Source organism: Melanerpes formicivorus, unplaced genomic scaffold (genome assembly GCF_026170545.1).
Source record: "Melanerpes formicivorus ecotype bairdi unplaced genomic scaffold, bMelFor1.0.p_v2 SCAF_11, whole genome shotgun sequence".
Classification (NCBI taxonomy): domain Eukaryota; kingdom Metazoa; phylum Chordata; class Aves; order Piciformes; family Picidae; genus Melanerpes; species Melanerpes formicivorus.
The window spans coordinates 2,481,945-2,497,144 of NW_027142363.1; the positions used below are offsets into that span (position 1 = coordinate 2,481,945).

General features: G+C 42.4%; 1 protein-coding gene across 2 annotated transcripts in view; it reads left to right on the plus strand.

Annotated features, from left to right (window-relative positions):
• Nucleotides 1–15,200, plus strand: part of GBE1 (1,4-alpha-glucan branching enzyme 1) — a 130,150-nt gene that overhangs the window by 66,594 nt on the left and 48,356 nt on the right. For both annotated transcript variants that reach the window (XM_068144421.1, XM_068144422.1), the window contains exons 8-10: nt 11,444–11,559; nt 12,187–12,314; nt 14,606–14,704. In XM_068144421.1, the coding sequence (XP_068000522.1) occupies nt 11,444–11,559; nt 12,187–12,314; nt 14,606–14,704 (343 nt within the window). The remainder of the gene's footprint in view (nt 1–11,443; nt 11,560–12,186; nt 12,315–14,605; nt 14,705–15,200) is intronic.

Below are 15,200 nucleotides of genomic sequence, written 5' to 3' on the forward strand. Positions count from 1 at the left end.
TAAGTTACCATCCAGGACATGGAGACAGAATCTCAGAAGCCCCTTATAATATCTGTGTTGGATGTTGAATGGTGATTAATGAGCCCACAGGAGTTGGCTGGGCTCACTGACAAGCCTTTACACTGGTTTTAAAGAGGGGACAGGGATGCAGCTGGCTTTGCCATCGAGGACTCTGGGTGTAGTAGCCCAATGCTTGTGGAGCAGTGTGTTGGCATCTTAGGTAACCAGAAGGTCTACCACCCCTCAAGGTTGAAAACTATGTACCAACTCCCTCCCTGAAATGTTTGTACACCAATGCATGCAGCATGGGCAGTAAAGAGGAGGACCTGGAGGCCCTTGTGCTCCAGGGAATGTCCATGTCACAGAACAGCAAATTCAGTTTATTTGCAAGGGTGGTTCTATCTCTAAATATAATATTCACAAAGAATTTTGTTTGGGGAGAAAATAAATGTTCTCAACAATTTCTGAGTCCAAAATGTCCTTGGGTGAGAATGAGCGGTACAGGTACTGCAACCTGGTCTATGATATGCTCTGCTCTGCTCTGCTATGCTATGCTATTCTGTTCTACTGAAGTGTTCCAAGTTGTAGCTGAAATCCATGTAGTCTTTTTCAGCACTGTAAAGAGTTGCAATTTTGGTTTTGAAGCATTTTCTCTTTCAAAACCTGTGTGTCTTGGAGGCTTTCTGGAAACTGCAGCCTCTTGTCCACAGTGCTACTGTTTTATTTATTTATTCATTGACTTAAAGAATCCCTCTAAGAAAAAAAGCATCAAGAATATTCAATTGCATTAAAAGAAGTACCAATCTGCTTTGCCTCCAAGGCTGTTCTTATAGTCATATTTTTCAGGACATAACCTTTACTAAGTAATACTTGAGTTATTGCTTCCATTTTTATGGCAAATATCTGAATGCCTTATTTGAGATTTTTTAGCTTACTCTTATGAGGAGTAAATAGAAGCAGCCTGAAAAAATGGCAGTGTAGGACACTGTGCTGCTTGCTCAATATCATAAGCCTGTATCTCTAGTCCAGAATTCATTTGAAGAGAGTTTCTTTGAAATACCACTTCAATAAAGTCATGTGAATATACTAATAAACTTGCTTAATTAATTGAGAAAATACCACAGAGATGATTGATCACTCCAAAACACTGATCAAACACCTAAGCACTTGGAAAATTGGGAAATTCAGAGGGTAAAACAACTTCCTGACCCACACATCAGACTCTTGGGGTTTGACCTGCTGGAAGGCAGCTCTGTGGAGGAGGACCTGGGAGGCCTGGTAGAAAAGTTCACCATGAGCCAGCAACATGCCCTTGTGGCCAAGACTGATGGTATCCTGGGGTGCATTGAGACTGTGACCAGTACATCAATATAGGTTCTCCTACCCCCCTACTCTGCCCTGGTGAGGCCACACCTGGAATATTGTGGACTCCCCAGTTCAAGAGGGACAGGGAGCTGCTGGAGACAGCCCAGTGTGGCGGCCACAAACACATTAGAGGACAGTTGCATCTTTTTTACAGGAGAGGCTGAGACATGAGGCTCTTTAGCCTGGAGAAGAGAAGACTGGGAGATGATCTTGTAGGTGCTTATAAACATGTGTAGGGTAGGGGTCAAGGGGATGGGGCCAGGGCTATTTTCAGTGGTGGCCAGTGATAGGGCAAGAGACAGTAGGCACAAACTACAACACAGAAGGTTTCACTTAAACATAAGGAGAAAATTCTCTGCTTTGAGGGTGGTGGAGCACTGGAACAGGCTACCAAAGGAGGTGTGGAGTATCCTCCTCTGGAGATTTCGATATGCACATGGACAAGTTCCTGTACAGCCTGACATAGGTGAACGTGCTTTTGACAGAGATGTTAGACTAGGTGATCTCTAGAGGTCCCTCCTAGCCCCTACCATCCTGTCATTCTGTGTGGTGGGTTGAAATTACCCCCCATCTGATTTGGAGAACTACCCCCCCAAAATGAAGATTGTCAGACGAGCTCAGTTTGGGATGGAAGCAAATGAAGCTACATTTGCAAGCAAACTGAAATCTAGAAACATGAAATGCAATGAATATGTACAAAATATACAATATATGTGTAATGTAATATCTGCCTACAATTTATAAACAAGACAGAAATTCCTCAGAACCTCCCTGGACAGATTCCCCCACTCCCTCCCTCCTCCAACAGCAGTCAAACCAGAGATATCCAGCAAGGCCACAAGAGGGAAAGCTGCAAGCAGAAGCAACAGAAGAAAAGAGAGCAAGAACTGTTTATGCCTCTGCTCTCTATTCCCATTAGCAATCCAATAAATTATATAGGCCTTGTCATTGTTTCCCTTTTACACCCACTGATCATTTATTTTCCTTTCAGTCTTTGCAGTTAGGGATTAGGCTGAAGCTCCCCCTTCAAAGTGCAGTATTCTGTAATCTTGTGTTTTGCTAGATTGAGCTTGGATCTGATAGCCATCACAGAAGACTTGGCCTTTTGTGCACAAATGTTGAGATAGCTGTAATTTATTCTTAGTGTATGCACTCATCTGTGTGTACAGTAGGCATAGGTTTTTGTGATCTGGAATCAGATAGGCAGATGATCAATGTTCAGTGTTTGGAGTGGAGTGTACACAGCAATGAGTGTGATTGTTCTTCCTCAGCTTCCCGAGTACTTGAAAGGAGTTAGCTGCCAAGGACACACAGTGATGTGTCTCTGGGGTCACTTCTAGAATCATAATCGTTTAGGTTGGAAAAGACCTTAAAGATCATTGAGTCCAACCATTAACCTAACACTACCAAGTCCACTTCTGTGTCCTGAAGCATCACATCTACATGCCTTTTAAACATCTCCAGAGATGATGATACAAGCACTTTGCTGGGCAGCCTGCTCCAGGGCTTGTCTGACACACCTTTCACTGAAGACTTTTTTCCTCATGTGTAACCTGGTGCATACTTCAGGCCATTTTTGTTTGTCCTCTCCTTTGCAGCTTGGGAGAGAAAATCAGCACCCATCTCACTTCAGCCTCCTTTCAGGTAGCTGTATAGGGCAATGAGGTCTCCCCTCACCCTCTTTTTCTGCAACCCCAGTTGTTGTCCTCTGTCATATTTCATTTTGGTTTGGTTTGGTTTGGTTTTGTAGGTAAAATGTTAGGCTCTCCATCAATTTACCTAGCACAAGTTCAGTCACCCACATTTAACTGTGCATTGTATCATCTGTGCCAGGAGCTCATCAGTGACCTTACTGCATAGTGCTGCATATTGCTATCAGATATGAATTATTCTTGGACTTCAGAACTAGTGCTTGTATTTGAATAAAGGTTGTGCTTATTTCTAAGATACCTTTTCCCCTAATCAAGCCTAATCAATGCATATTGCTGTTGTATTGCTTACAGCATATACTGAATAAGAGTGCTTTCTCCCTGCATAACAGTCACATCCAAGTGCTGGGTTCTGCACATTGGCCACAACAACCCCATGCAGTGCTACAGGCTGGGGTCAGAGCTGGAGAGTGGCCAGACAGAAAGGGGCCTGGGGGTACTGTTGAGAGTAGGTTGAACATGAGCCAGCAGTGCGCCCAGGTGGCTAAGAAGGCCCATGGCATCCTGGCATGTATCAGGAACAGTGTGGCCAGCAGGAGCAGGGAGGTCATTCTGCCCCTGTACACTGCACTGGTTAGGCCATACCTTGAGTCCTGTGTCCAGTTCTGGGCCCCTCAGTATAGGACTCTTCTCCCAGGCAACCAGCAGCAGAACAAGAGGACACAGTCTCAAGCTGTGCCAGGGGAGGTCTAGGCTGGATGTTAGGAAGAAGTTTTTCACAGAAAGAGAGATTGGCCATTAGAATGTGCTGCCCAGGGAGGTGGTGGAGTCAGCATCCCTGGAGGTGTTTAGGAAGAGACTGGATGGGGTGCTTGGTGCCATGGTTGAGTTGATGAGATGGTGTTGGATGATAGATTGGACTTGATGATCTCAAAGGTCTTTTCCAACCTGGTTAATTCTATTCTATTCTATTCTATTCTATTCTATTCTATTCTATTCTATTCTATTCTATTCTATTCTATTCTATTCTACTGGTTAAAGTACTTTTTTTTTCTGTGACAAAAAAGTTTTCTGACTTTCATCATCTTACTTGAAGCATTCTTGTAATAATGCAGTCTCATTGGCTTTCTGATTATGATGGCATAAATACATCCTCAGTTTATGTGGCTAAGAATAAAACCTTCTTCCTGGATTTAAATGTGCCTGGGTTGCATGTTTAGTATTCATTTAATCTTACAAGTGCAAGATTCCAGTGTTTGTGCAGCACAGATTTCTAAGTGATGGCAGTCAGGCACTAGCCATCTATTGGGTTTTATTTTTTGGCATTTTTCCTCTTACACAGCCCAGCGTAATGGAATAGCCCTGTAAAAGCATAGGAGGCTTTTTCTTATCAACCCTTCAAAGATCTGCATCATTATGTAGACATCCTCAAAACTGCTGAGGGTAAGTGCTTGTGGTGAATGGTCTTTCACTCCTACAGCCATCCATCCTTCATCTTAATTTGCTGTCATGCTTTAAATGAGGGAGAGGCATTTAACAGTTGCGAGAAGTACATGCCTGAAAATTCTGTTCAAGATGATGAAATACCATCCAGGAACATGGAAAGATAGAATCTTGACCTCCTTAGAAACATGACTGGTTTACACACACCTGATGCTTTTTGCATCTACTCTCCTGTCTGTTTTCTTATTTTGCAGCAAGCTGTGAGATTGCTCTCTCTAACGTCAAGCCATTGGGAAACTTCCCTCTTCTGGGAATGGGCTGCCTGATCACAGTTGCTCTAAAGGAAAGCTGCTTAAGCAGTTCATCAGAAGTTGCAGCTCCTACTGGGAAAACTGTTATCTGTGACCATCACTAGCTTTAAGTACCCTTTTTTTGTTGAAAATAAAGGCAAAGGGAAGAGCCCTAAGCTTCCTGTTGCTGTGCAGAGGGATCTGTGCTTCCAGCAGAGATTACGCTCTGGTTTAGTGATGCCAGTCACTACATGTCCAAAGGTTTCATAGCACTGATCTGAACAAGTGCTGTGTTTTGCTACCACCACTGCTATTCTCACAGCTGGTAGACTTAATGGTGGAGTTGATACTTAAATACATGACCAGAAACAGATTGAGAGGGACTGTTAACAGGTCACCACTTTGTGTGACGTTTTGCCACCTTATCATGACAAGATTAACTAGGAATGGCATGCCTTCCTGTAGCTCTTTGCTTTAAGTTCATGGGGACTATTTATTTTTTTCCCCCACTGTCTCTACTGGTAGCAAAACATTGCCAAGAGCCACAGTATTGGCTGTGAATACAGGAAACTTTTATACTAAGGCTTTGCACAAGCAGAAGGCCATACCGAGGCCCCATATCTTAATCACTGATTAGTGTTTCAGACTTTTGTAAGGACTGCATCCCCTTCTGGTTTCAGGCTAGGCTGTACTTCAGACCAGTTTATAATGTTCAGTGTGTTCTGGTGAAGGCCTCTGTTCTTTGAGATTCAGTAGGAGGGTGTTTATCTAGGACAGATGCAAATGGGTTAGTGTTTACCACGTGGATCATCTAGAGCTCTTTCAGGGAGATGTTGATTCTGTGCCTCCTGAGGTTAAGATTTGGTATGCTTTCAGATGCCTGCCTTTTAGTACTCATCTTTCCTGCCTTCTTTTTATTTCAGGCAAGTAGTGTTCTTTATTAATTTATCTCCTCTAGTTCAGAATCTTTCCTGTGTCCTTAATGTAGGTCTTTCTTCCCTTCCTGATGTCAGTGTACTGTTTACTCATGCATGAATCTGAGTGGGGAAATAATTTCATTTGTATTCCATAGCAATTATGATTTGTCAAAACCTTTCACCTGCTTGTAGTGACCTATCTGTATTCTTCTTTTACTTTTGGAGTGGATCCTCTTTGTCCCATGGTTGGGTCCTGAGGACTGGCAATATAAATCAGATTTTCCTAAGTGAGAGCTTCTCCTTAGCTGTGAAGAGAGCTGGCCATGAAACATTTAGATGCAGCTCTGATTAAGCTACCTAATTGGGATTTGACAGGTTTTGAATGGTTTTAGTGTCATAATGGATCTTAAGGAAGGATGAAACTCAAACCTCTAATGCACTGTTACTTGTTTTATTTATTGCTTTTAGAGATAAAGCTGCTTTGCAGACCAAAGATCAAAGATTGCAAGTCTGTTCTGGGGGAGCTCTGTCAACATCTTGGCTGTGTCTTAGTGTCTAAATTGTGTACTTTCAGTGTTATTAATTCTGTACAGGTAGCAAAGCAAGCATAATCTAATCAAGTGAAACAGAAAGGTCATGGTATGGATCAATTTATCTTTAAAATAAACAAAACCTCACAATGCAGAGAACAGAGGTAAAGTGGTAAGAAATTGATTGTAAGCAGTAAATGGGGAAGGAGAAGACAGTGGGGTAGTAATTAAGATATTTGATAAATCTGAGAAAAAAGCTCAGGGATATAGATAACAGATTAATATTTATTTAAAATTCAGAGGCTTTAGGGGGAAAAAAGTGGCTCTCTTTATCATTGTTATGGCTGAAAGAGATATAGATTAATCTTTTTTAATGATCAAAGCTTCCTATTAAGGAAGTCTTGAGACAGTAGCATGGGGAAGACTTAAAGAACTGGGAACTGCACCCATTGGCTTGCTCAGCAAAGTGCTGTTATAATTCACGCAGTACAGGTAACAGCTTTCTACATTTTGAGTAAAGATATACTGCTGTTGAAAATGCTCATTTCAAACCTCATCCAGTTACAAGATTGTAAGGGACAAGTAGAGACCTTAGAACAGATTTACAGATTGCACTGGGTTGAAGGCTCCCTCAAAGGCCATCTTATTCAACCCCCCCTCCAGTGGGAAGGGACACCCCCGACTAGATCAGCCTGCCCAGGGGCACACCAAGTCTGATCGTGAACGTCTTCAGGGGCAGTGCCTCAACACATTCCTGGGCAACCTGCTCAAATATTTTACCACTCTCATTGTAAAGAACTTTCTTTTGTCAAAACATTTTGTACAGTTGCAACCATGGCTTCTCCTTCCCGTGTGACTGACCCTGCAAACCGCCACAGGACGCCCAGATGGCTCCCCAGGCTGCTGTGTTCAACCTTGTTTGGTCAATAAATGTCAGTGTGAAGAGCTTCTTCCTAACATCCAGCCTAAACCTCCCCTGGCACTGCTTGAGACTGTGTCCTCTTGTTCTGGTACTGGTTGCCTGGGAGGAGAGACTGACCCCCACCTGGCTACAACCTCCCTTCAGGTAGTTGTAGACAGCAAGAAGGTCTCCCCTGAGTCTCCTCTCCTCCAGGCTAAGCAACCCCAGCTCCCTCAGCCTCTCCTCACAGGGCTGTGCTCCAAACCCCTCCCCAGCTTTGTTGCCCTTCTCTGGACACCTTTCAGCAACTCAACATCTTTCCTAACCTGAGGAGCCCAGAACTGGACACAGGACTCAAGGTGTGGCCTGACCAGTGCTGAGTACAGGGCAGAATGACCTCCCTGCTCCTGCTGACCACACTATTCCTGATCCAGGCCAGGATGATCATCTCACCTCACACAAAATCCCCAAAACAACCAAACAAACTAATACTAAGCAACTTGGTCAAGTTCAGTGAAAATTAGCATTATCAGGCTGAGTGCCAGTTTCTCTGTGGCTATATTAGTGGAACATAAGCCAGTCAGCTGTTGAAATGTTTGGGGGAAAAATCATACTGTAGCAATTCAGTGCTACTGTATGTTAATTGAGCAATAAGAATAGAAAACAGATAAATCACCATGAGAGTCCAGAATATCATAAGGTCAGCAATTCTATACATATTCCAGAGCACATACCAATAAATGCAGTTTCTGAGTGTCAGCATTAATATGGTTGAAGAATTGCATCTTCAAACTTGTTTAGATAGAACCAGGATTTTTTATTGCCTTTTTTTTTGTCACATTGGCAAAATGAACTGGTTTAAATGCATTACTAGCTTGGATCTAAATATTTCATGTTCAGCATGGATTCAAATTTAGTATTGTTATGGTGAATTAGATTCTGGGTTGTTTTTCTTTTCGGGGTGGTTTTTTTTTAGTACAGTAGGAAAAAAACCTAAGTGTGCAAGGTCTTAAAAGTCACACTCAGGTTTCTGCTGACCTAGCATGGGAAAGCTGTTAACTTCTCATCAATTTGTGAAACCAGGTTATCTAGCTAGATAAGCTTATTTCACTGTTTTGACTAAGGATTCTGTTTTTAATGTGTGATCTATTGGACTCCTCAACAGAGAGAAAAGAACCAGCAAGACTTCTCTACAAAGACCATCTTTGTTTTGAATGATGTCTGAGTGAACACAGAATTAAGTTTCTTTAAGGGTAACTCATTCTGTTCATGAATGATAATGCATCATTTATTTTCCTCTCTTAGGCCATGCATGCAGGGGGAATGGAATGAAGCTGGAGGTGGGGAGTTTCAGGCTGGACATGAGGAGGAAGTTCTTTGCCATGAGAGTGGTGAAGCCCTGGAATGGGTTGTCCAGGGAGGTGGTCGAGGCCCCGTCCCTGGAGGTGTTTAAGCCCAGGCTGGATGAGGCTCTGGCCAGGCTGATCTAGTGTGGGGTGTCCCTGCCCATGGCAGGGGGGTTGGAACTAGCTGATCCTTGTGGTCCCTTCCAACCCTGACTGATACTATGATACTATGCAGTGAAAGAACTTTCTCAGTTTTATGGTATGCAAAGATGTGAGAGAGTGTTAGGCCATAGTTTAAGACATGGTTTTCTCCCATCTCGCTATCTGTCTATTAAATGATGAGACTGTACTTCTAGAGATGTTCCTGCATTATTCCTTGCTGAATGTATTTCAGTCATGCTCTGATTTTGGCCTCTACTGATGTTCTGAAAAGTTTTGTTACTTCTCTTGCTTCTGTTTCCAATGATGCTGTTCCCATAAACAAATTGCCTTGGATGAAGTCCTGGACCTCAGTATTGTTTGTGTGATTTGCATGTGTCAGAACCCCTGTTGTTCTGGCTCATGCTGCAGTGATTGTGTAGCTCTCTCTCTCAAAGTCAATGTGATTGCTGTTATTGGACAACCTTTCTAGACATTATTGTAAAAGTGATTTTGTTACAAGTTTAGACTAGAATCAGTTAATGCTTATTTATTTATTTGCAATCTTCTCTCCCATGTGCAATCAGATGGTTGGGAAACATCTGCTGCTTCTACTCAGGTTTTGGATCTCATCACTTTCCTAACTAATCTTTGGGTTCGACAAACTCATCCTGTCTGTTCTCATCTGTAGCCACTTTTGTCATGTAAAAGTCTTTACAATTTATTTCCTTACTGTTTCTCCATCTTTTTAACAAAGTCTTCAATGCCAACAATGGTGGAAAAAACCCACATTTGGTACCCATTCTGAGACTTGCATGTTTTACAAACACCCAGATCCTCTTCATCTTAGTAACTATGAGTTTATAAAGTCAAGCAGTCTGTAATGAGGAGAAAACAACTTGGAAGTCTGGTTGGTGTTTTTTTTAGCAATTAATCTCCTCTGTGCATGCATGGCCTGAAATCTGTGTGAGCTAGTATTCTCACTGCATTGCAACTACTACTTCGACTTCTTTTTTACAGTGGTTAGCTTGCAGCAAATAGCTTTCTGCAAATTTAATGCTGGGTCAGAAAAAGATACAGCCAGCATTTTCACCAAGTTGTATTCTTATGTGACCAGCTTGCCAGTTTACATGGCTTTTGACACCTTTCAATATCAGAGCATTCTCTCTATATTGTTCATTCATTGTAAGTTACCTCATCAGAGAAATAACAAATATACAAAAGGTTTTGTACAAAAGCTCCTGAGCTCTTCCTAGTGTTGTAGTATGTTGTGAATTGGGTGAGTTTGGGCAAGGAGGGGGAGTATGAGGGTGGAGCAAAAAATCTTGTAATGCAATGCATGCCCAGAAAACTAATTAAAGGACAGGACAGGACAGGACAGGACAGGACAGGATTAACCAGGTTGGAAAAGACCTTTGAGATCATCAAGTCCAACCTATCACCCAAGACCATCTAATCAACTAAACCATGGCACCAAGTGCCTTATCCAGTTTCCTCTTAAACACCTCCAGTGATGGTGACTCCACCACCTCCCTGGGCAGCACATTCCAACAGCCAATCAAGTCTAGTGCCTCTGGTGTCTATTAAATAAAGTTAAATGTAGAAAGATCTTCTTCACTGCCTTATGCCAAGTACTTACACAGGTGATGGGGACAGATGTGCTTTGTGCTAGGTGTACTCTTTCTCTCCCCTGCACCAGGTGGTGTTGGTTGAAACTCTATATGCTGCTATGTAGTGTACATTTTCTCTCAACAGATACCCTGTAATAAGTGGGATCATAGCTGGGCTGTCTTGGGAAACCAATTTGAGAAAAGTCATTACATTGACAAGTGTTGAAGATGTGAGCAAGAAAAGTTCCACTACCTCATGTGGTTGGCTGTTTGAAATGGGTGAGCTCTTTGGAGCTATAGCTTGCCAGAGATGTACCTGAGGCAGCCTGAGCTGAGAGTCACAGATAGGGTAGCTGCCTGGAAATAAAAACAAGAAATGGGGGTCTTGGAAGTGACTGAGAGCAGTGTCCTGGGAGAGGAGGTGATGCAGAGTAATATTACCATTGCTGAAACTATTTTGCTTTTGAATGTTAATTTTGTTCACAAATGCCTCCATGTGCTTCTCTGCTTTGGAACCTCTTGCATTTTGATGTCATGTCCGTGTTTCCTTTGTGTGTCTGCTAGACGCCATTCCTGCTCTTCTGTATTTCCATCAGTATCTTCTCAACTGCCATATGTTGTTTCATTGTTTAAATGTATTCATTTGCAACACACTAGGCCATTTGGTAATCTGCTGGAGATGTGTGATGTGTAAACATTTGCTGGGGTGGGAGGGGGCAGAGAATAACAGTTTTTTCAGGTTTGCTTCTGCCTAGATGTTATAAATGCATGAAATCTTGGGGATGAAATCACACCTATCATAATTTGATTTCAAATTCCATAAGACCTTTTCTTATAGAATATAATCATCTTTAGAGAGGAAAAAGTAAAAGTACAGTGGCAACTATTGGTATTAATATATGTGTATATATAACTCTCTCTATAAACACTCTATGTATAAAACACTATATATATTAAAGCACTAGATAGATAGATAGAGTTTAATGAAACACTAACATATTTGGATGCCTGTATAGATAGTTAACCATTTTCCTAACCCTTTACCTGCAACCTTAAAATTATGTGCACTAAAAGACAAAGATGTAAAGATGACAAACTTTGTAGGAAGAGGCTAATGAGAAAGGGAGGCACAGGCATTAACATGGTAAAATGTCTGGTACAAGTGCTGTGTGTGCACATAGGGAACGTGGTGTAAGAAAGGCTAATTGACCTCCAGGGTTCTGGAGCTTATAAAAGATATGAATGTCATTTCAGCTGGGAAGTTTTGAGATTCCTTCTGTCTAATCTGAGGATGTGGATCCAGGAGTATCGCTTTGATGGATTCCGATTTGATGGTGTAACATCGATGCTGTATCACCATCATGGAATCGGTAAGCAACTTAGCCAGCTCTAGTCTGTGCAGCCCTGCTGAAGCTCTGTTGTGGTAGAAATGGTGGTGTGGAAGTTTACTGGATGACCAAAAGCTTTGCTAATACGTAGTTGTGCTGCTTTAGGGATACATCTGGAATTAGGACTAAATTTCCTGCATACTGCAGAATCTCCTGGGCATACTGCAGCTGGGGCCTTTAAAACTTCCTTTCTTCTTGAGGAGAGACTGAGGGAGCTGGGGTTGCTTAGCCTGGAGAAGAGGAGGCTCAGGGAAGACCATCTTGCTGTCTCCAACTACCTGAAGGGAAGTTGTAGACAGGCAGAGGTTGGTCTCTTCTCCCAGGCAACCAGCACCAGAACAAGAGGACACAGTCTCAGGCTGTGCCAGGGGAGGTTTAGGCTGGAGATTAGGAGGAAGTTTTACACAGAGGGAGTGATTGCCCATTGGAATGGGCTGCCCAAGGAGGTGGTGGAGTCACCATCACTGGAGGTGTTCAGGAGGAGACTTGACAGGGTGCTTGGTTGCATGGTTTAGTTGATTAGGTGGTGTTGGATGATAGGTTGGACACGATGATCTTGAAGGTCTTTCCCAACCTGGTTTATTCTATTCTATTCTGTTCTATTCTTAGGCACAGGATTCAGTGGAGATTACAATGAATACTTTGGCCTACATGTGGATGAAGATGCTTTGTGTTATCTAATGCTAGCCAACCACATGATTAAAGTTTTACATCCGGAATGCATAACAATAGCAGAGGTAAGAAGAGAACTTGGCATCCTCAATTCACTGTCAGTAACCTCTAAGCTTTGAAGGATTGCTGGCTATATGCTTATTTTTCTTTATGGCCTTCTGAATAAATAGGATCTCAGGTAGTGATAGGACTAGGGGGAATGGAATGAAGCTGGAGGTGGGGAGATTCAGGCTGGAGGGGAGGAGGAAGTTCTTCCCCATGAGAGTGGTGAAGCCCTGGAATGGGTTGTCCAGGGAGGTGGTTGAGGCCCTGTCCCTGGAGGTGTTTAAGGCCAGGCTGGATGAGGCTTTGGCCAGGCTGATCTAGTGTGGGGTGTCCCTGCCCATGGCAGGGGGGGTTGGAACTAGATGATCCTTGTGGTCCCTTCCAACTCTGACTGATACTGTGATACTATGATAATAAAGCAGTGATTAAAGTTTGGTGTAATGAGAAGAAAAAAATGAAATAAAATTTCATCATACCTGACATTATAAATTAAAAAGAGGCAAAAAAACCCTACCACTGTGATTTCTTTAGTTAGAAAATAGCTGCATATAAAAAAATGGGTCTGAGCAAATGTTTAGGCTTTGTCTATTTGAATTTGATAGAGAATATACTGACCAACCTAACAGTGCATTGTTTTTATTTATTCATTTATTTATTGTAGCATTCAGGTAGAAATTCCGTGGTAGATAGCTAGATGTAAATTGCACCAAATTGGGCATTTCACTTCCCCAAAATCTGGCTTTTAAAACTGTGAAGAAAGTATGTCAGAGCTACTTAAATCTCAGCCTCAGACCTTGTCCAGGTAGGCATCACAGAGGAAGGCTTTTGTTTCAGATGATCCTGACCTGCATTAGGCTGTGTTTAGTCCTTTGTGACTGATTTAGGAGAGCTGTTGAACTTGCCTTTATATGCAAAGGTTTCATTACTTGGTATTTGCAGCATATTTAATGTGGATGCAGTTTTCTGTGTGATCTTGTGACTGCTGATTAAAGCAGTATAATCCCCTCTTGGCTTAGCTTTTCATATAGCCCAGGATGCTGCTGGCTATCTCTGCTGCCAGGGTAGGCTGCTGACCTAGAGCACCAGGGCCTTCCCCGCAGAGCTGCTCCCCAGCCTTGCACTCCCCAGCCTGTATCAATGCAGGGGCTAGTTCATCCCACAGGCAGCATTTGACAATTGCTCTTCCTGAACTTCCTGTGCTTGCTGTTAATTGATTCCTCCAGCCAGTCAAGGTCCCTCAGGATGGTAGCTCTGCCTTCCATGCCCCAGGATGCTGTCCACACGCTTCATGATGATGTAGCTGGTCTCCTAACTTACATCAGATTGGGAAGGGTGTGCATTGTGCATGTATACACATGTGTATATAGAACTTCAATTGCAAAGTATTTTTCATTAGACTACTGCAGCAGTTGGATTGGAAACTGGATTGAATCCAGATTTCCAGAATGAGAATCCTAATTTAGCCCTAGATCTAGTCAGAAGCTAATTCCACAAGTTTTTGTGAGGATGGGAGAGATGTATGTTAATCCATAACTGTTGTGGTGGGTGGCTTCTCACTGGCTTCAGTTAATAAAAAGGGGTACTGATAGATATTTTGCAGTGGTTGGAGATTTGCATTTTCTATGCAGATAAGCAAACTTTAGAAAGAGAATGCTGTGTGGTGTAACTGCTTAATAAAATGGTGAAATAAATATTTTAAGAAGGATCAGCCTCCATCAATATGAGACTGGAAAATCATGCAGTGACAGCATGTGGCTTTCCAGGCCCAGCTGGATCAATAGTTCTGCTGTTGTGCATTTAGGAAAGGAGTACAGATTGTATTTTTCTTCCTTAGCATACTTTGGGTTCAGCCTTTTTTATTTTTATGCTGTTCTTTATGCAGAATATCAATAAACAAAATGAAGGTTTAATTTGTCTTTCTCTGACTACTTTCTATTGATTACCTGGAGCTCAAGAGAGCTAATTATTTCAAATTCTGCATCTACTGAGGTCTCTTCTCCCTCAGATATTTATTCTGTTAAGCTATTTTGTGGTAGAATATTTGAGAAATGTCATAATGCTTTTCCCTGTAACTCTTGCATTCCAACAGCAGATTCTGGTTTAGAACTCATTCACTGATTCCATTTGATTTTGTTCCTCCCTTGCCCAGGTCAAAATGTAAAGCTGTTTAGAGTTTGCAGAGTGGTTTTATAGAAGTGTAACTGCATGGTGGAAAATCTGAACTAATAGTCACAGTGTTATGAAAATGATGATTTTCTTTCCCCCCCACCCCACTTCTTCTTTGGGTTGTGTTTTGTTTCTCAAATGTAAGGATGTCTCTGGGATGCCAGCTCTTTGCCGACCTGTGGCGGAGGGAGGAGGTGGGTTCGATTATCGACTAGCCATGGCTATTCCAGATAAGTGGATACAGGTGAGAATTTCTGTATAACAGTACATTCTGTTCTTCAGAGTGGGCTCATACTGATAGGATGGCAGGGAATAGATAGAAGCAGGGGTGCTGTGATGCTGAAACAGGCTGCCCAGGAATAGAATAGAATAGAATAGAATACAATACAATACAATACAATACAATACAATACAATACATACAATACAATACAATACAATACATACAATACAATACACCAGACCAGGTTGGAAGAGACTTTCAAGATCATTGCATCCAACCTATCAACTAATCCAACACCACCTAATCAACTAAACCATGGCACCAAGCACCCCGTTAAGTCTCCTCCTGAATACCTCCAGGGATGGCGACTCCACCACCTCCCCAGGCAGCCCATTCCAATGGGCAATCACTCTCTCTGTGTAAAACTTTCTCCTAATCTCCAGCCTAAACCTCTCCTGGCACAGCCTGAGACTGTGTCCTCTTGTTCTGGTGCTGGCTGCCTGGGAGAAGAGACCAAC